Source organism: Bos javanicus, chromosome X, assembly GCF_032452875.1.
Source record: "Bos javanicus breed banteng chromosome X, ARS-OSU_banteng_1.0, whole genome shotgun sequence".
Taxonomy (NCBI): Eukaryota; Metazoa; Chordata; class Mammalia; order Artiodactyla; family Bovidae; genus Bos; species Bos javanicus.
In genome coordinates this window covers 80771-103871 of record NC_083897.1, presented here as the reverse complement: position 1 = coordinate 103871, position 23101 = coordinate 80771, and the positions used below count along the sequence as shown (strand labels likewise).

Here is a 23101-nt window from a genome sequence, read left to right as displayed (position 1 = left end):
TTGTAGTACTAGATAGTGATTATCATAATGAAATTATTATGATTGTAGTGTCAGTGCTGGTGCTTTTGGTGACTATGATAGCTAATATTTAATGAGTACTTCCTGTTGCATCATTTTAAGAAAATCTTTGGAGTTGGCACTATTTTACAGATAAGAGGAGTTGGATGACCCAGAGGAATGGTATGGGAAGGGAGGTGGGAGAGGGGTTCAGGATGGGGAACATGTGTACACCCATGGCGGATGCATGTTGATGTATGGCAAAACCAATAAAATATTGTAAAGTAAAAAAAAAATAAGTAAATAAAATAAATAAATAAATAAAATAAAAAAATTAAAAAAAGAAGAGTTGAGCATTAGGGAAGATTAGTAACTTTCTTAAAGTAATTAATTAAGTATTGGAATGGAAATTAAGACTTTATTTGAGTAAAAGGTCTAAGTTCTTAATGACTACACTACATTGCTTCCTCTCAAATTTTATTAATTTTTAAAACGAAATTGATGTAATTAATATTTAATAAGTTGTTGACATCTCTTGTGATTTTGTCATTTATTATTATTAAATGCATGTAGTTTCTTTCAGCAAATGTTTATAAGCTAATGGCAAAAAGAACCTGACATTATCACATTCAATTTTATATATGGCTTACATTACTTTTCTAGGACTGCCATAATGAAATACCACAGACTTGGTTATTTAAACAATACAAGTGTCAGTTCAGTTCAGTTCAGTCGCTCAGTCGTGTCCGACTCTTTGCAACCCCATGAATCACAGCACACCAGGCCTCCCTGTCCATCACCAACTCCTGGAGTTCACTCAAACTCACGTCCATCGAGTCGGTGATGACATCCAGCCATCTCATCCTGTTGTTCCCTTTTCTTCCTGCCCCCAATCCCTCCCAGCATCAGAATACTTTTTCATAATTCTGAAAGCTAGAAATCCAAGAGCAAATAAATTTTAGAATCTCAGATGAAAGTGATTTCGACTTTGATGCATCATTTATAATAATTAAATAACAACAAAATTTTGAAATATATTGTCTGAAATATTAACAACTGATAAGCCTTCATATATGGCAAATGTTTTGGATTGAATGGAAATATTTTAGTCTCTTGTTTTATATGATCTATATATAATATTTCTTTATAAATAACAATTTCAGTAATTTACAACAGATAATATCTTAAAATATGATCACATATGATATTGGGCTCACCAAAAATTCGTTCAGGTTTTCCCATAACATTGTACAAAAACCTGAATGAACTTTTGGGCCAATCCAATATATTAAAAGACTTATTTGACTTGACACAAAAGAATGCATCTTTCTCCAGAGAAAAATCTACTACTTACTACAGATTTAAAATTTTGCTTAATTTACATCACTCAAAATTATGATATCTGCATGACTACAAGGTTATATAATGTGCATAGCTATCTTAGAAATAAGAAGTTTTAAGTTTGTGATTTGCTGTTGAGATTTAATTTATCCACTTCCAAGACTCCAAATGTAGTAAAGTTCAAGCTGTGTTTGTGCTCAGTCACTTCAGGTATGTCAGATTCTTTGTGATCCTATGGACTGTAGCCTGCCAGGCTCCTCTATCCATAGGATTCTCCAGGAAAGAATACTGGAGCGGGTTGCCGTGCCCTCCTTCAGGGGATCTTTCCGACCTAGGGACTGAACCTGTGTCTCTTACGTCTTCTGCATTGGCAGGTGGGTTCTTTATCACTAGAAAGTTCAAGCTACAATAGCATTTAAAAAGTGCATAAATTATACCTTCATCAGACATTTACTGAATGCCTTCTATTTGCCAGGAAAAGCACATGGATGAAGCTTTAAAGCTCTCTAAAAGAGTCAGTACAAATATTTTATTTAAGGAATAAGGTTGTCCCCTGGATATAAGAGAACAACTTTTAGTATGTACAAGCATTACCATATACAGAAAAATATAGAAGTTAATTTTTCTCTGCAGTTTTATATTACCTCAGTATGAAAATGACCTTTTCTATGATGAGTTTTAGGAACTAAAGCAACACCATTAGAAGACATTTTAGGAGCTAAGGCAGCACCATTATAAGAAGGCTAAGTTGCCATTTAATTTCCATGGCTCACTTGAAAAGTAGAACTTACAAAAGAAAAACAAAAAGTATGAAGATACTTGTGAAATATATTAATTTATGCACTCTGTTAGCACCACCTGGTTCTTTTTTTTTTTAACCTTTTTTTTTAATATGGATCATTTTTAAAGCTTTTATTGAATTTGTTGCAATTTGGTTTTTGTTTTATGTTCTGGTTTCTTGGCTGTAATCGAACCCATACCCCTTGCATTGTAAGGCAAAGTCGTAACCATTGGACCACTAGGGAAGTTCCTTGCTCTGTGTTATCACAGCATTTGAACTATAGTAAAAGACACATTCTCTAAAATAACTACATTCAGATTTTCAACTTAAAACTCAGAAGCTTGCCAATAATGTCTTTACAAAGTATACTTTCATTTTTTAAAGTTTATATTTCCAAACAGCCTTTCAAAGTGGCCACCAAAATTATCACACCCTCACCATTTTTTAAGATACTGCTTTTCATTTGTTCTTAAAGTAATATTGTACAAAAGAGCTTTGCAGCAAAAATCTCAAAGTTTTATTTTTCTGATATCTATTTTACTGCTAATCAGAAAAATAGGGAATTAAAGTATTCTTTTTTAAAATATAAATTTATTTATTTTAATTGGAGGCTAATTACTTAACAATATTGTATTGGTTTTGCCATACATCAACATGAATCTGCCACGGGTGTACACGTGTTCCGCATCCTGAAATTAAATAAAAATCATATTGTAAAGCTTCTGTGATGTCAGCACAATGATGAGTTAAGAAGCTCCAGACCTTTGTCCTCTATGTAAATATCAAGTAAACAATTACAGATTGATTTAAAAGGCTTTTGGGGAGCTTTGGAAGGAAATCAAGGATATACAGCAGTCAAGCACATCCATAAAAAGTCATATTCAAATCAATAGGAAATTTCATTGCATTTACGCTTGCTCTTGTACAAGGTTGGCACAACACAACTGGACGTAGGCAGCTTATTTCTTGATTTCTCCCTCAAGTTACAAGAAATGTGTGAACTTTTTTGCTACATTCTTCCCTATCCACAAGATATGCAACAAACTGATTTCAGTATTGCCTCAGTGTTCAGATGAGAATACCAGTGTGGTTTGAATTCCAGGTTAGAAGTCACAGAAAGTAGTGGCAGATACCCATCTCACATGCATGTAAAAAATGTAGAAAGACTATAGACCCGTGGAAACCTGGGGGCAAGAGATTATAGGCAAAGGAATATGGTAGAATATTTAAGGCCCAACAAAGCAGCAGAGATGAGACTTAGAGAAATTAAGACATGTATAAGCAGGTGTGTGTATGCGAGATTGGTATTAAAATGCGCATATGCAAGTCCACAGATATACATTCTCAAAAAAGGCCTGAAAAGACTTCATCCTTCATGCTGGGCAGATTAGTGAAAGACATTCCCCACACTGAACTATCATGCAAAGATTAGGAAAAGTGGCTGTTTTTCCAAACACCCAGTTTTAACAAAAGATCATAAGACATGCAAACAAACATGGAAACATAGCTGATTCAAAAGGAGCAAAATAAATATCCAGAAACTGACCTTAAAAAGTCACATGTTTTAAAATTTCTAGACAAATAACTTAAACAACTTTCTTAAGTATCTTCAAAGAGCTAAAGGAAAACACAGAAAAATAATTTAAAGTCAGAAAAGCAATATATAAACAAAATAAGGATATCAAGAAAGAAATAGAAATTAACAAAAAAAAAAAGCAAACAAACAGAAATTCTGGACCTGAAAAATACAATACTGAATTGGAGAATTTACTAGAGAACTTCAATAACAGACTTGAACTTGCAGGAAAAAGATCTGTGAATTTGAAGAGAATTTATATGAACTTGTGATCATAAGACAAGTTAAATGAACAAGTTATATGAATTTGTGAGTCCTTACAATTATACAGTGGAAGTGACAAATAGATTCAAGGAATTAGATCTGATAGAGTGCCTAGAAATATGGACAGAGGTTCATGACATTGTACATGAGGCGGTGATCAAGACCATATCCAAGAAAAAGAAATGCAAAAAGGCAAAATGGTTGTCTGTGGAGGTTGTCTGAGGAGGTCTTTCAAAAAGCTGAGAAAAGAAGAGAAGCTAAAGGTAAAGGAGAAAAGGAAAGATACATCCATGTGAATGCCGAGTTCCAAAGAATAGCATGAAAAGATAAGAAAAGCTTCCTAAGTGATCAATGCAAAGAAATAGAGGAAAACAATAGAATGGGAAAGACTAGAGATCACTTTAAGCGAATTAGAGATACCAAGGGAACATTTCATGTAAAGATGGGCATAATAAAAGACAGAAATGGTATAGACCTAACAAAAGCAAAAAATATTAGTAAAATGTGGTGAAAATACACAGAAGAATTACACAAAAAATATCTTCATGACCCAGATAACCATGACGATGTGGTCACTCACCTAGAGCTAGACATCATGGAACCCAAAGTCAAGTGGGCCTTAGGAAGAATCACTACAAGCAAAGCTATTGGAGGTGATGGAACTCCAGTTGAGCTATTTTGAATCCTGAAAGATGATGCTGTTAAGGTGTTGTGCTCAATATGCCAGCAAATTTGGAAAACTCAGCAGTGGCCACAGGACTGGAAAAGGTCAGTTTTCATTCCAATCCCAAAGAAGGGCAATACCAAATAATGTTCAAATTACCACACAATGGCACCCATCTCACATGCTAGTTAAGTAATGCTCAAAATTCCCCAAGCCAGGCTTCAACAGCACTTGGACCAAGAACTTCCAGATGTTCAACTTGGATTTAGAAAAGGCAGAAGAACCAGAGATCATATTGCCAACATCCACTGGGTCCTAGGTAAAGCAAGAGAGCTCCAGAAAAACATCTACTTCTGCCTTATTAACTATGCCAAAGCCATTGGCTGTGTGGATCACAACAAATTGTGGAAAATTCTTCAAGAGATTTGAATACCAGATCATCTGACCTGTCTTCTGAGAAATCTATACGCAGGTCAAGAAGCAACAGTTAGGTTCCAAATTGGGAAAGAAGTTTGTCAAGGATGTATATTGTCACCCTCCTTATTTAACTTATATTCAGAGTACATCATGCGAAATGCTGGGCTGGGTGAAGCACAAGCTGGAATCAAGGTTGTCAGGAGAAATATCAATAACCTCAGATATGCAGATGACACCACCCTTATGGCAGAAAGTGAAGAGGAACTGAAGAGCTTCTTGATGAAAGTATAAGAGGAAAGTGAAAGGGCTGGCTTAAGATGCAACCTCCAAAAAGACTAAGATCATGGCATTTGGTCCCATTACTTCATGGCAAATAGATGGTGAAATAATGGAAACAGTGAGAGACTTTATTTTCTTGGGCTCCAAAATCACTACAGATGGTGACTGCAGCCATAAAATTAAGACACTTTTCCTTGGAAGAAAAGCTATGACCAACCTAGACAGCATATTAAAAGGTAGAAACATTACTTTGCTGACAAAGATCCTTCTAGTCAAAGTTATGGTTTTTGCAGTAGTCATGTATGGATGTGAGAGTTGGACCATAATGAAAGCTGAGCACCAAAGAACTGAGGCTTTTGAACTGTGGTGTTGGAGAAGACTCTTGAGAATCCCTTGGACTTCAAGGGATCAAACCAGACAATCCTGAAGGAAATCAATCCTGAACATTCATTGGAAGGACTGATGCTGAAGCTGCAGCTCCAATATTTTGGCTACCTAATGTGAAGAACTGACTCATTGGAAAAGACCCTGATGCTGGGAAAGATCGAAGGCAGGAGGAGAAGGTGATGACAGAGGATGAGATTGTTGGATGGCATTACCGACTCGATGGATATGAGTTTGAGAAAGTTCCTGGAGTTGATAATGGACAGGGAAGCCTGGCGTGCTGCAGTCAATTGTGTCACAAAGAGTCACACATGACTGAGCAACTGAAGTGAATTGAACTGATATGAACTTATCAAATCTCAGAAACACAAAGAAAAAAGTGAAAACTGTGAATGGAACCTTAGAGAGTTAAGACTATCATCAAACAGAACAATATATTCAGAACTAAAATCCCAGATGGAGAAAAGAGAGAAAATGGGCAGAAAGTTTCTTAGAACACTTAATAGGGTCTTGGACATATGTTATCAATGAATACTTGAATGGAAAGGTGTTTAAAATGTTTCACAGTATCATACCATATATTGTTCATTTACAAAAAAAAAAATGTACTTTAAGTAAACAAAAATCTGGCAGTTACCATCTTAAACAAGTAATCAATCATCTTAGCATCACCAGCAGTGGGGCAGCTTGACATTCTGTATCTCTACTGATGCACTAAGAGATGCACCACAGAGTGAGAAATTGTAATTTAAATCTACTAAGAAAAGAAAAACAAACAAACAGAAAAATCCAAGTTTTAGGACATTATACAAGAATTCAGAATGGTTGAAAAAGCTAAAGGTCATAATGGAAAAAAATGCCAGAAAGAAGTATTCCTTATTAAATTAAGAGGAAAGACAAAATAAAAAAGAAAGAAAGAAAGAGAGAGAGAGAGAAAAGACATAACCTGATGGATGTATAAATTTTGACTAGATCCTCGATGAGGAAAAAAAAGTTTTAAAAGACATATTAGAACTATAGGGGCAATTATTCCATATAAATCTATCATATTAGATTTTACTGAGCTATTCATCTCAGGTGTTGCAATGGCACACCTTAAGATGTGAAGTGAAGTGAAGTGACTCAGTCGTGTCCGACTCTTTGTGACCCTGAGGGCTGTAGCCCACCAGGCTCCTCCATAATATGTAGAATATTCTTATTCCTAGTAATAGCTATGGTGAATGATGTTGGATTTGTGATCCCTGAAGAAGATTTAGCTTTGGGACCAGGGACCAGGCTTGATCACTCAAAAGCTTTTGTGTAGCAGAGTTTTATTAAAGTATAAAAAGAGATAGAGAAAGCTTCTGACATAGACATCAGAAGGGGGATGGAAAGTGCCTCCAGTCACTAGTTTTATCAAAACCTTATACACTTATATCAGACCCACTCCCACAACATACATCTTAAATTATCAAGATTAGAACTAACAACAGAAAGGTCTTACCAGACCCACTCCCACAATATAATTTTAAGATAACAGGATTAGTCAGAATGTTCTTAAGAAGGAGAAACATGTCCTTGAGCAGGATACATTGTTGCGATATAGTTTAAGATGAGTTGTTGTGTTGTGTAATCATTAGCTCTGAGCTGAGAGAAAATAATGTCTTATGTGACTAAGACAAAGCAATGTGGAAAAATTGTCCTTTTCCCCTCCTTGAGAGCACTGTGCCCCTTTCTCCTCCTCAGGGACCCTGGACTTCTTATCAACCTACCTAAGAATTTACTCTTTCACTAGGAGATAAATGCTTGTATATTCAGGGATGAAGTGTCGTATTGTCATAACTTACTTTCAAATGATTCAGTAAAACAGATAAAGTACTTGTGGTAACAGTTAAAAGTTTGTGGGTCTTGGGGGACATTATATTTTCATTCTTTCCCTTCAATTTTTCTGCATATTTAAAAATTTCAGTGTCAAATGTTTTCTAAATTCTTGACATTCGTCAAAACCATTAGCATAAATTCATCTCTTCTATGATTGTGATTTGTGAAAATACAAAGTTGTAACCAGTCAGTTAGTAAATATTTATTGTGCTCCTACTTATATACTTAAAAAAGAAGAAATAATGGTAGTGAATTCCCAAAATTTGAGGAGAGATATAGATTTGAAATACAAGTATCTAAATGAACTTTTTTTAGGATAAACCAAAGACACCCAGACAAACTATAATGAAACTGTAAAGGACAGAGTTGTCTAGAAAGCAGCAAGAAAGAAGTGACTCAGTACATACAAGGAATTATCAATAAAATTATCAATAATTTTCTGAGAAGAAACCTTGCAAGACAGAAGGCAGTGGTATGATATACATTTGTCCCTCAGTATCCATGGAGAATTGATTCCAGGACCCACCACAGATACAAAAATCTGTGGATGGGTTCAATCCATGGATATGAAGGGCTTACTCTAAATAAAGTGCTGAAAGAAAAAAAAATCTTGAATATTCTGTATCTGTAAAAGTGGTCCCTTTTACATGCGGCTCAGTGGTAAAGAATCCACCTTCCAATGCAGGAGACACAGCACATGGTTCCATCCCTGGGTCATGAAGGTCAGCTGGAAGAGGAAATGGCTACCCACTCCAGTATACTTGTCTTGAAAAATCCCATGGACAGAGGAGCCTAGCAGGCCACAGTCCATAGGGTCACAAAAAGTCAGATATAACTGAGTGACTGAGCATGCAAGCAACCTTATCATGGTAATCATTTCACAATATATATGAATATCATCATCACATGGCACATCTAAAATTTATTCAATGTAATATGTCAATTATATCTCAGTAAAACAGAAACAATATAAAAGATGGAAATATGTTTATTTTCTTGATGGGAAACAATTGTAAACAATATCATGGAACTTTCAGGCTTGAGATTCTCCAGGAATTATCTCTGATGTGCAATGAATACTTCATGGAGCAGCTCCAGAACATAACAAATTTGAAAAAATATTTCAAATTATGCCTACAATTCTACCATATCATGCCTAATGATTTAACTGTGATGTCAATAAAATTTTTTAAATGTGGTTTGTATTTTGAAATTTATGTTTGTGCATATAAAATTAGCATGACGTCTGCAGCTGTACTACACATAACTACATCCATGGTTACATTCCAGATATAAATACTAACCATGACACTTCACTTTAATGGAGGTTGCTGCTAAGTCACTTCAGTCGTGTCCAACTCTGTGCGACCCCATAGATAGCAGCCCACCAGGTTCCCCCGTCCCTGTGATTCTCCAGGCAAGAACACTGGAGTGGGTTGCCATTTCCTTCTCCAATGCATGAAAGTGAAAAGTGAAAGTGAAGTCGCTCAGTCATGTCTGACCCTCAGCGACCCCATGGACTGCAGCCCACCAGGCTCCTCCATCCATGGGATTTTCCAGGCAAGAGTACTGGAGTGGGGTGCCATTGCCTTCTCCATAATGGAAGTTATGGAGCAATAATAGTAAAATATTTAGAATTGGTGGGCAAATATTGTTTACTTTAATTCAATTTATTTCTTTTAGGAGTGATGTACCTAAATTTCCACTGGATATTTGCACACTCACTAGGAGAAACAAACCATATTCTCACACTTATCCCCCTTTCAGACTGGCTACACAGCATGCTGAAGACATGAGTGTTAGCAGATTTGAGGAGCAGTTCCATGCTGTAAACCATGCACAACAAACTCTTCAAAAAATGGAGAACTACTTGAAAGAGAAACAACTGTGTGATGTGTTACTCATTGCTGGACATCTCCGGATTCCAGCCCATCGGTAAGTATACTGAGTATAGCAAGTATGAATGAGAAAGTATCAGTCCATTGATTACAAATTGGAGCTTTGAGGAAAATAGATTTTTATGTCATTATATTAAAAATGCACTAGCCCATATGATCCATGTCACCCTGTGATATTTAGAAGAGCTAAACATAGAGAAATTAATGAAGAAAAGCAGCACAAATTATCTACAGAAAATAAACTTAATTTACTTTTCTAATTTCACTATAATTTGCTGAAATATGAAATATATACACAGAAAGCATTCTTATCAGTATTACACATTTACTGACTGTATTTCATGCTTTTCAGTGAGATTATGGACTGTTTTAAGTTCCTATGAAACATTCCTATTTCTAGGTTGGTTCTTAGTGCAGTGTCTGATTATTTTGCTGCGATGTTTACTAATGATGTGCTTGAAGCCAAACAAAAAGAGGTCAAGATGGAAGGAATTGATCCTAATGCACTTAATTCCTTGGTGCAGTATGCTTACACAGGTAAGTGCTTGGTATGTATTAACTCATTCAATCCTCACAATATCTCTATATCTTATAACTCACATTATTATTAGCCTGTGAGTCTATTATTAGTTAGTGAGAAAACTGAAGGATAGACCAGTTAAGTAAATTTCCTAAGATAGTAAGTGACAGAGTCAGCATTTAAATTCAATAGTATAAAAGAGGAAGAGGTAAATAATATGCTATAAAATTTGGGGCCATGAGAAAATATAGCTATATTAACACAAAGAGCATGTCTGTCTGTCTCTCTCTGTGTCTCATGTTGTGGATACATTCTCATTTGTAAAACTAAGAGTGGAAATGGAATATTCTACCTCTATAGATTTAGTTTCATTTCTTGAAATAATAATGTCATATTTACTCAAACCATAAAACAAAGGTAACAGGAACAGTTTGGGGGCCAAGAAACATTTATTCATTCATTCATTCCAAATTTATTGAGGAATGATTGACAAATATAATCATATATATTTAAAGTATACAACTTGATGATTATATATACATAGGGCTTCCCTGGTGGCTCAGACAGAAAAGAATCCACCTGCAAAGTGGGAGTCCCAGGTTCAATCCCTGGGTTAGGAAGATCCCTGGAGAAGGGAATGGCTACCCACTCCAGTATTCTTTTCTGGAGAATCCCATAGACAGAGGAGCCTGGCATGCTATAGTCCATGGGGTTTCAGAGTCGAATATGACAGAGCAACAAATACATGCACACACATATACATCAATTCAGTTCAGTTCAGTTCAGTCACTCAGTCGTGTCCGACTCTGTGACCCCATGAAGTGCAGCACACCAGGCGTCCCTGTCCATCACCAACCCCTGGTGTCCACACAAACCCAGGTCCATTGAGTTGGTGATCCCATCCAACCATCTCATCTTCTGTGATTCCCTTCTCCTCCTGCCCTCAATATTTCCCAGCATAAGGGTCTTTTCAAATGAGTCAGATCTGGTGGCCAAAATATTGGAGTTTCAGTTTCAACATCAGTCCTTCCAATGAACATCCAGGACTGATCTCCTGGTTGGATCTCCTTGCAGTCCAAGGGACTCTCAAGCATCTTCTCCAACACCACAGTACAAAAGCATCAATTCTTCAGCACTAAGCTTTCTTTACAGTCGAACTCTCACATCCATATATGAGCACTGGAAAAACCTCATAGCCTTTTTAGACAGACCTTTGTTGACAATGTAATGTCTCTGCTTTTTAATATGCTATCTATGTTGGTCATAACTTTCCTTCCAAGGAGTAAGGGTCTTTTAATTTCATGGCTGCAATCACCATCTGCAGTGATTTTGGAGCCCAAAAAGCAAAGTCAGTGGCTGTTTCCACTGTTTCCCCATCTATTTGCCATGAAGTGATGGGACCAGATGCCATGGTCTTCGTTTTCTGAATGTTGAGCTTTAAGCCAATTTTTTTCACTCTTCTCTTTCACTTTCATCAAGAGGCTTTTTAGTTCCTCTTCACTTTCTGCCATAAGGGTGGTGTCATCTGCATATCTGAGGTTATTGATATTTCTCCCGGCAATCTTGATTCCAGCTTGTGCGTCTTCCAGTCCAGCATTTCTCATGATGTACTCTGCATAGAAGTTAAATAAACAGGGTGACAATATACAGCCTTGACATACTTCTTTTCCTATTTGGAACCAGTCTGTTGTTCCATGTCCAGTTCTAACTGTTGCTTCCTGACCTCCATATAGGTTTCTCAAGAGGCAGGTCAGGTGGTCTGGTATTCCCATCTCTTTCAGAATCTTCCACAGTTTCTTGTGATCAACTCAATCAAAGGCTTTGGCATAGTCAATAAAGCAGATATAGAGGCTTTTCTGGAACTTTCTTGCTTTTTTGATGATCCAGCAGATGTTGGCAATTTGATCTCTTGTTCTTCTGCCTTTTCTAAAACCAGCTTGAACATCTGGAAGTTCACGGTTCATGTATTGCTGAAGCCTGGCTTGGAGAATTTTGAGCATTACTTTACTAGCGTGTGAGATGAGTGCAATTGTGCGGTAGTTTGAGCATTCCTTGACATTGCCTTTCTTTGGGATTGGAATGAAAACAGACCTTTTCCAGTCCTGTGGCCACTGTTGAGTTTTCCAAATTTGCTGTCATATTGAGTGCAGCACTTTCACAGCATCATCTTTCAGGATTTGAAATAGCTCAACTGGAATTCCATCACCTCCACTAGCTTTGTTTGTAGAGATGCTTCCTAAGGCCGACTTGACTTCACATTCCAGGATATCTGCCTCTAGGTGAGTGATCAAACCATCGTGATTATCTTGGTCATGAAGATCTTTTTTGTACAGTTCTTCTGTGTATTCTTTCCACCTCTTCTTAATATCTTCTGCTTCTGTTAGGTCCATACCATTTCTGTCCTTTATTGAACCCATCTTTCTTGAAATAGACTAGAGATCTCTTCAAGAATGATGGGCTCAATAAAGGACAGAAATGGTATGGACCTAACACATATACACACCTACCCATATAATGGAATGATTATCAAGATCAAGGTAATTCACACATCTCATATAGTTAACCCTTTTTCTGTTGTTTTGTTGGTGAGACCACTTAATATACACTTTTACCAACTTTCAAGTATGCTGTACCCAATGCTAAGTTGCTTCAGTTGTGTCCAACTCTTTGCAACCTTAGGGACTGTAGCCTTGCAGGCTCCTCTTGTCCCTGGGATTCTCCAGGCAAGAATACTGTAGTGGGTTGTGTGCCCCCTTCCAGGGGATCTTTGTGATCCAGGGATCAAACCTTCATATTCTATGTCTACTGCATTGTCTGATGGATTCTTTACCACTAGCAACACCTGGGAAGCCCGTAGTACCCAATACCATACTATTAACTATAATCACCATGCTGTACTTCATATCCTAGAACTTGTTATAACTGAAAGTTTGTACCCATTAATCTACATTTCCCCATCTTCCCTTCATACCTCTATTTCATATACAAGTGATACCATACAGTATTTTTCTTTCTTTATCTTATTTCAGTTAACATAATGTTCTCCAGTTTTATCCATGTTGTCACAAATGGCAGAATTTCCATCTTTCTCATGGTTGAATATTATTCTTGAGTGTGTGTATCACTTTGTATTAATTCACTAATCTGTCAATGAACATTTAAGTCATTTCCATATTTTGTGAATAATGCTGAATAAACATAGCAGTTCATGGGGTCGCAAAGAGTCAGACACGATTTAGTGACTAAAGAAAAACAACAAAACATGGGAGAGCAGCTACCCCTTTAAGACCCAGTTTTTCTTTCCTTTGGAGTGGAATTACTGGACCCCATGGTAGTTATTTGGCCACCTGATGCGAAGAACTGACTCATTTGAAAAGACCCTAATGCTGGGAAAGCTTGAAGGCGAGACAAGAAGGAGATGACAGAGGATGAGATGGTTGGATGGCATCACCAACTCAATGGACATGAGTTTGAGTAAGCTCTGGGAGTTGGTGATGGACAGGGAGGCCTGGTGTGCTGCAGTCCATGTGGTCACAAAGAGTTGGACATGACTAAGCGACTGAACTGAACTGAACTGATGGTAGTTCTAATCTTTATTTTTTTTTTAAAGAGCCTCCTTACTGTTTACCATAATGGTTTACCCAGTTTATATTTTCACCAACAATGTACGAGGGTTCTCTTTTCTCCAAAGCCTCACCAACATTAACTGTCTCCTCTCATTTTGATAATAGCCATCCTAACAGGTGTGAGGTGATATCTCATTGTGGTTTTAATTTGCATTTCCCTGATGCTTAGTGATGTTAAGCATCTTTTAATGTATCTGTTATTTGTATGTCTTCTTTGGGAAAAAAGATGTCTATCCAGATTCTTTGCCCATTTTTAATTGTATTATTTGCTTTTGTGCTATTGAGTTGCAGATATTTTCTCTCATTCTGCATGTTTCTTCTCAATTTATTTTTGTATCCTTTGTTGTGGAGAAGTTCTCTAGTTTGATGTAGTGTCACTTGTTTGTTTTAGCTTTTTCCCCTGTGCTTATGGTCTCTTACCCAGGAAATTATAGTCAAGACCAAGGAGCTTTTATGCTGTTTTCTTCTATGGGTTTTATGGTTTCACTCATTGAGAAATGAATATCATTCTTCATAACCAGGCCAAGTTTCAATGTCTATGACAGGTGAAACTTTATATCTGATTCAGAGAATAGTTTGTACTTCTGAGTTTCATGAGATAGAGGCAGGGCTCTCCTTTCAAAATCCAGATAGGAAACAATACAAGAAAGTCTGCTAATGGACTGGATCCTTTTACAACATATTTTAAAGGTTGAACCAAATACTGTAATATTATATTTTATAGTTATGCAAATAGATAGCATCCATATTATGGTATTTTATAAAGCAAAATTATAAAATAATAATTCATAGTTTATATAACCCATATGAAATATTATTTACAACTTCTCTAAGCATGGCTAAAACAAAAATATAGAAATATAACCTATCAAAATAGTATAACATTTACAATGATTCATCAGTAATTCTTGCTTAAAAATAATGATACATCAATAAAAATTAAACAGCTTAAATTGCTCTGATCTAGATTTTAAAAAATCTTTATGGGTATTTTAGCAGAATCTGTTTTTGTACCTAAGAAAATAATCATATAAGCAGTTCTTTATCTGAGGACACTTGGCAGCATTTTCTTTCTTTTAAAGAAGTGCTAGTGATTAATTCCAGGCATAATATTTGAGCAAAGTCACCCTAATAGGCTAATAAATGCAGATGCAAAAAAAATTGACATATAAGCTTAATGTTCTTATATACCAAGACATTTTCCCACACAAATGGCAGATACCTGTATAGTCCATCATATGATCCTTATGTGAAAGTGAAAGTTTAGTATCTCAGTCGTGTCCGACTCTTTGCCACACCATGGACTGTAGTCCGCCAGGCTCCTCCATCCATGGGATTCTCCAGGCAAGTGTACTGGAGTGGGTTGCCATGTCCTTCTCCAGGGTATCTTCCCGACCCAGAGATTGAACCCAGGTCTCCCACATTGCAGGCAGATGCTTTACTGTCTGAGCACCAGGGAAGCCCCATGATCCTTATTTAATGTATCATAAAGTTTCTTGAGTCCTAGTGTAGACAATATTTGATATTAGATTTATATACAGGTCTAAGATGGTATATAAACCAGAAATTGCTGTTCTTTGCAATGATGATACTCACAGTTCATTTGCTCCTGTTGTTTTTTATAATCTTGCTCCTTTCAGCCATCTTGTTAGTGTTTGTACAGACTCACTTGCATATATTCACCTCAAAAGGCATTCCCTAAATAGTCACTGTACGCTAGAAAAAAAATAACCCTATTAATGAGATAAATTGAAATTTTTAGCTCTCTAGCATATTTGTGTCTTTCTTTATGGAATATATAATCATTCTTTAACTTTTCAAACAATCTAGGTATCCTGCAATTGAAAGAAGATACTATTGAAAGTTTGCTGGCTGCAGCTTGTCTCCTGCAGCTGACTCAAGTCATTGAAGTCTGCTCCAATTTTCTTATAAAGCAGCTCCACCCTTCAAACTGCTTAGGGATTCTATCATTTGGAGATGCCCAAGGCTGTACAAAGCTCCTAAATGTGGCATATAGATACACAATGGTAACATCAATTGATTCATGTTGTATTTATAATATATTAACACAATATTTAACTTAATGAAATGTTTACTGATATGTATGTTTAGAACCATTCCAAGGTAAAGATTATAAGGTTGGGATAACATTAAAAAGCAATATAAATTTATATAATTTTCAAATTACTTGCATATAATAAATCTTAGGTAAAAATATCGGTCTGGTTGATCTGTATACAAACAAATTTCACATTTTTTAAGCTAAAAAGATTTAATTAAACCTCAGAACTTTGAGAAGTGAAAATATTAGCAATAATTAAACTGGACAAGTATATATTTCAAGTAGAATCCACAGTAATAAGATTAATAATTTCTCTGATGTTTTTATATTATTAGAACTTAATGAAGTTGTACAAATTATTGTTTCTAATGAAATTTATATATCATTCAATATGTAAAAAGGAAATTTTAATGGCTCAGTGTTAACTGGAGGAGCTTAAAAACTGTCTAAATTAGTAAGTCAGACCATCCTATTGAATGAACTTTTTATTTTCCAATTAAAACATGTATTTTGGTTTAAAACAATTCACAGTTCAATTCCTTAATTAACTTAAAGTCCCTCTCAATTCTACTAGTAATTATAATAAACTAAATCAACACGTTTAATGTTAATTCTTTAAAAGTTGCATTGGATAAGACTACCTTTATTCAGTCAAGTGACAGTGACATGAAATATAGATTATCTGTAGGGAGACAAGTAGACAGAGGATATTAAATAAATCCTTACCATTCATGCTAAATCAAATTAAAAGATAAAATTTCAAGCTAAGAAATAGCTACATTTATTTAAGATTCAAAAATCAAAGACAAGTACATAAAAGTGAACAATAAAGAATCACAACTAAAAGCAACAATAAAATTAATATTACAATTCCATAATTCAGATATATATAATTAAAAAGTATTTCTAGAGTTTTATATAGACCTTAAAATTTTCAAACTTGCAATATTTAGATTCTCTAAAAAAGTTCTTGTAAAACTTCCCCACTGGTGTTCCCACCCTTGGTCATTTTTCAATATTTGAAGTTTTAAACATGTTCCTGAAATGATACCTTTATATCGAGAATCATATTATAAAGGATTCACATTTTAACATGTTATTTAATTATGCTATTTATATTCATATGTCCTAAATAGAGATGCCACATAAACTATAGAACAGCAGTTCAAAGGTTAATCCTACTACAAAAGCCAAACATGAAAACTTCCTGTTAAATTACTTAAATTCTTGAACTATGTATTAACAGTTTCCTGTCTGGTGTCTTACTCTTGCTGACAAAACACATTCTGATAAACAGCTTGAATTATTTTTGTTGCTCAAAATGAACTTGTCTTCCTTTGCCTATTATGTGACTGAAACTGAATGCTAAAGCAGGATGTACATAAAAATGCAATAATGTTGCCTCCTTTAATCCCTCTTTAGTTATTTTAGTGTCTATTATAAATTTGGTAAAATATGTCAAGATCATGCTATAATAATGATTTTATAGTACTGTATTGATAATATAAAATGCAAATAACTTTAATGTCTAAGAATAATATTAACTTTTAAGAATTTAGTCATTTGAACCATAGACTGAATAAACAGATCGTCTTCTCTAATGTGAGTGGGCCTCATCCAGAAATATCCTCACAGACACACCTAGAATAATGTTTGGCCAGAAGACTCCAGGGCTGAGTCAAGTCGACACATAAAATTGACCATCACAGTCATATAAATAGTAGTCTGCATTGATGAAACATTCAGGAAATAGGCTATATTAATTTAATATGATTTAACACAATGTAATTGTGGATTTTAAAAGATGAATACCAAATCAAGGGCACACACATACACACACAAAAGACACTTTGGAATGTGATTAGAAGAAAGCATTTACCTTGAAATTAGGAGTAAAATAAAACAATTTAAAATTAATCTTTAAGCTTGACTAAATATCTGTTTTATAGTACTGGATATTTCAGTGCCATATGTATATCATTTAATTAGCCATTGAGGTTTTATATACTAGGCTAATCTTCCTCTTTTTTTTTCTCTCTCTCTCTATTTTTATTTTCTTTCATCAGACAGTAGATAGAAAGGAGAACGAGATATGGGATCATGCATAATAGTTATACAACTTCAAAGTTTACATACACTACCAGTAATAGGTAGCCATAAGTTTTGGAGTGTTTTATCTTTTTCTTAACCCTTTCATAAAAATTATGTCATTTATGAAAGTCAGTTGCAGTATCAAATAAAATGAAGTAGACCTGAAGGCATAGATATGAGTCCACACTTAGCCATTTACTGTGCAGGAGATCAAACCAATTCACAGCCTGTTATCTCATCACAGTAATTACACTTTCCACAAGATTGCATTGGTGATGACTTAATGTTTCTAAAAGAAATTTGTAAAGTATGAAGTGCTGTACAAGTGTAATGAATTATTAGTTTTAGTACTAAAGTCACCACTGTGCTATAGGTGAGAAGGTTTTCAACAAGGAACATCTGCTGTAGTAAAATCACCAGTTCTCCCCCTGGTGCTTGCCTTAGTCACAAGGAGGATCTTTGTCGAAAAAGGCAAGTCAACTTGGAATTTAAGGTCTTAGAGCCTCCTGTTGGGACTATCAAGCTTGATGATTGATGTATGGAGAATTTTGTTATTAGGTTAACTAAGTTTCACAATGAATAAACTCAAGGGGATAAGTGGTTCATTGGCAGAAGTCTCATCTCCCACAATGACTAAACTCAGAATGGAGATGAAAGAGTGATCTGGTTTATCCAGATCCCCCAGTTATAAAGAGACTGTCTTAAGCTGCTTCCAAAATATCAATGTACTAGGCAATATAAGTTACCAACTAAACAGCTACATGCAAAATAATGAGATAAGAATATTCCTTCATATCAATTTCAAAAATATATTTTACTGCATTTAAACTTAAGATCTTCACGATGAAAAATATTCAAAATGCTAATTGTGTTGTCAAATAAATATGTATAATATTATAAATAGGAAAAACATAGTAGTGTTTTTATTTAAAAAGTTGAAACATAACTGCCTGAGATTTGATACTTGACAAAAATACAGCACAAATGACAGAAGAGAGAATTAAGGTAAAATATATAAAAATTGAAAGATAGCCCCACTATCCCTCAACAAACAACTTCATAAGAGTCACTTTCAGATAAACCTTAACTTGTAGATCTTTATTCATTGTAAAATATACCTTTTCCTTGATTAATCGTGTTTTTTTCACAAGAGGAAGGAGTTTTTAATTGATCTCTTTTTCCCATCATGAAATAATTCAGTATGTTGCCCCATCAAATGCACAGCCTCCCCCAGGCCTTCTTTGGTTCCTCAGCTTCAGAAGGCACATCCGACCCCCCTCTCATGGCCGGCAATAGCATCTATTTTTTTATAAATGCGTATATCTGTCTCTCTGATTTTTCTGAAGTTTAACAAAGTAAAATGCTTTGATAAGCTTATTTTGTTAAGAAGTTAAAGTACAAAATTTCAGTAGATCTCTCTTTTCTAGGAACACTTCATCGAGGTAATACAGAACCAAGAATTCCTCCTCCTTCCAGCTAATGAGATTTCAAAACTTTTGTGCAGTGATGACATTAATGTGCCCGATGAAGAAACCATTTTCCATGCTCTAATGCTGTGGGTGGGGCATGATGTGCAGGCTAGGCAACAAGACCTAGCAATGCTGCTTTCTTACATCAGATTGCCGTTACTTCCACCACAGGTATGGAAACTTACCCAGGTAATGGAAATTATAGTTCTAAATGACAACTGGACATTAATCTATTCCTTATCTGTTTTATATGGAGAATTTCTAGTACAGGATTTGTTTCACAGAAGGACAAATACAGCCTTCAGTTAGCAATATTAATAATGATAGGAGAGAGGGGAAAGAAGTTTTAATGAAAGACCTACAAATAGTCTCCAAACTTCAGTGTACTCATTAGTTTCAGTTTTCTCTCACCAAACAGCACTTGTAACAAACAGGAGAAATGACTAAAGCTAACTCTTTTCCTTTTCCTACCACCCTCTAGGAAAGGTGATAGTAATTATTACAGTAGCATCCCAGAGGAGACTCTAGGAAGGAGTTAGTTTCTGGATAAAACCTACTAACTAATATGAGCAATTAACTGCTATGATTGAAACCATATTAAAGAGTTTCAGATGCACTAGAGCATCATTATAGTCAGTAATCAACTTTTATTGAAATACATAACAATGCTATGTTAGTTTCAAGTGTATGGCAGATTTTATATATATATATATATATATATATATATATATATATGTATAAACTGAGCATAACACACTCCAGGACCATCCATGTTATTGCAAATGGGAATTTTTTTAATGGCTGAATAGTATTCCAGTGTGTGTGTGTATACACCACATCTTCTGGTGAGTAGGCTTATGTCTCTTAGTTAGTTGTTTCACCTGAGGCATCCCAGGATTAGTGCCTATAGTCTATTTGATAGGGGCAGTTCTGGCTGCTATTAAGCTAAAGGGAAGTTTCCAAAATGGCCCTTGCTAGCACCAGTGTCTACATGGTAGAATGAACTCTCACAATGGTTGCTGCCCATGTCTGATTCTAAGGTGAGCTGTCTATTGCCTTTCCTGGTGACTCTAAAATCAGCTAGTAGCTCCTTTCAAGTTCCTGTTTTTTCCCTGGATCCCAAACCATGTGAAATTTTGTGTGTTCCCTTTAAGTATAGAGTCACTATTTTCCACAGCCCTCTGAGTTTCCTGAATGTAAACCTTGCTGACCTTCAAAGCTAAATAGTCTGGAGTCTTCCTGGTACAGGACACCTGGACTAGGGAGCCCAATGTGGGCTTAGAGCCCTCACTCTTTTGAGGGGTTGTAATTATTTTCTTGTTTGTGAGTCACCCACCATAGGATTCTGGGTCTTGACTGTACCAAGATTTTATCTCTCCTATCCAACTTGTGGTTCCTTCTTTACATCTTTAGTTATAAATGATCTTTACTGGTAGGTTCTGGTCTTTTTTTAAATCAATAGTTATCCTGGAAATAGTTGTAATTTTCATGTGCCCGGGAGAAGAGATGAGTTCAGAGTCTTTATTCTCTACCATCTTTGGAACTCCCAGTATATATTTACTTTTAAGACTGGAAGCTTGTTTGAAACTCAGCTTCTCAGGCCCCCACCACAAACCTACTGAAGCAATTTATGCAGCTGAAGCCAAGGAATCTGTATTTTAGCAAGTTTTTCAGATGACTCTTAAAAATTTGAGGTGCACTGGTATACAGGTTCAGAAGCCCTTAATTTTATACTTCATAAAGAGGTACCTGGAATCTCACCAGCCAAGTCAAAACAGTGATCCATCAGAGATAACAAGTGGGGTGAGAACACAGCTGAGGTTAACCAGTGCAGCACAGGAAACTTCAGGGAAGTTTTATGGGGTAAGATTAGTTCCTCCTTTCCAACAACCTGCTTGCTGTTCCTGACAATGCCCTATGATAATGTGGGCTCCAAACTTCTAAGAACCAATCTAAATGACCCTTGGAAAAATTCTAAAAAGGCTAGTAACTTCTCCTCAACTAGTCTCAGGAAGAATACTTTACCTAGATTTTATTTCATTCAATTGGGATCATATTACCTGTCAGGCAACATTGGTTAGAAAAGATGGATATCATATACTACTGACGATGAATCACCTAATTACTAATACATGTACTTTACCTGTGTATACATGTACATATATAGATAAAAAACACCTGCTTTGTGCTTTGATTTGATGATAAAGATGCAGCCCCCATGGTGATATTACTTTAATTGGTCATGTTTGCTCTACCTCCCTTAAATCAACCAAACATTTGATTGTTTCTCTAGCTACATGCAGTAGGACAGGAGATGCTTGCTTTGTGCAGACACAGCCATTTACTTCACTTTCAGTAACACATTTTATGAGTGCTTTTTCACTTTTACTCCTGGAGATTGTATGCAAAATACATATTCAAATGAGGAATGGTATGTCAAAAAAATTTTCATTAATAAATTAGTTGCTACCATGAGGGTTTTAGTCATAAAATATGTTACTTAAGTAACTTAAAATATTAAATAATAACACATGCATTAGAATTAGCTTGAGTTTCCTCCAAAATTATATAAGGGAAGATGTTACTTCTAATGATCTGCTCTTTACTTCATATACCATGTATCATTACTTTTCAGTTACTGGCTGATCTTGAAAACAGCTCCATGTTTACTGGTGATCTTGAATGTCAGAAACTCCTGATGGAAGCTATGAAGTATCATCTCTTACCTGAGAGAAGACCCATGATGCAAAGTCCTAGGACAAGGCCTAGAAAATCAACGATGGGAGCACTTTATGCTGTAGGAGGCATGGATGCTATGAAAGGTAACAGAAGCAAATTAATTACTCTTGCTGCTGCTAAGTCACGTCAGTCGTGTCTGACTCTGTGCGACCCCATAGATGGCAGCCCACCAGGCTCCCCGTCCCTGGGATTCTCCAGGCAAGAACACTGGAGTGGGTTGCCATTTCCTTCTCCAATGCATGAAAGTGAAAAGTGAAAGGGAAGTCGCTCAGTCATGTCCGACTCTTAGCGACCCCAGGGACTGCAGCCTACCAGGCTCCTCTGTCCATGGGACTCATAATTACTCTTAACACCCTCCAAATTGTGAGGGTGGTATTAAAGCCATGTTGAAATGTGTGCATCTAAAGCTAATTTTTATAAATAAAGTAATATAAATTTTCTGATACTTTTTTTTTTTACAATTGCCTTATGGGGTATAAGCCTTTCATTAGAGTTCATTAACTGTTAATAGGTACTTTTTCTCTTATGAGGGCAATTTTTTTTCTATGATAAATTTAATTTCTTTATATTGAAGTATAGACTTATTATATTAGTTTCAGGTGTACACCATGGTGATTCAGTATTTTTTTAGATGATATTCTAAGTTATTACAAGATAATGGCTCTGATCCTTGCTACTTGTCCATTTTATTAACAGTAGGTTGTATCTGTTAATCCCATACCCCTAATTTGTCCCTCCCTCCTTCCCTCTCATTTTTAGTAACCACAAAAATGTTTTCTATAATGTATGTGTGTATCTCTTTCTGTATTCGATATACATTCATTTTTGGGGGGATTTCACATATAAGTGATATCATGTACAGATTTATATTTGTCTGACTTACTTCACTAAGCGTAATATGTCTAGGCCCATCAATGTTACTGTAAATGGCAGAATTTCCCTCTTTTTTGGCAGAATAATATTTTACTGTGTGTGTATGTGTGACACACACAATGAAATATTATGCTAAAGAATGCTCAAACTACCCCACAATTACATTCATCTCACACGCCAGTAAAGTAATGCTCAAAATTCTCCAAGCCAGGCCTCAGCAGTATGTGGACCATGAACTTCCAGACGTTCAAGCTGGTTTT

General features: G+C 35.7%; 1 protein-coding gene across 1 annotated transcript in view; it reads left to right on the top strand.

The window, feature by feature from the left end:
• Nucleotides 1-23101, top strand: part of KLHL4 (kelch like family member 4) — a 104747-nt gene that overhangs the window by 32065 nt on the left and 49581 nt on the right. Inside the window, exons 2-6 of the mRNA XM_061409603.1 lie at nt 9331-9498; nt 9862-9998; nt 15438-15634; nt 19188-19400; nt 21865-22051. Of these exons, the coding sequence (XP_061265587.1) occupies nt 9331-9498; nt 9862-9998; nt 15438-15634; nt 19188-19400; nt 21865-22051 (902 nt within the window). The remainder of the gene's footprint in view (nt 1-9330; nt 9499-9861; nt 9999-15437; nt 15635-19187; nt 19401-21864; nt 22052-23101) is intronic.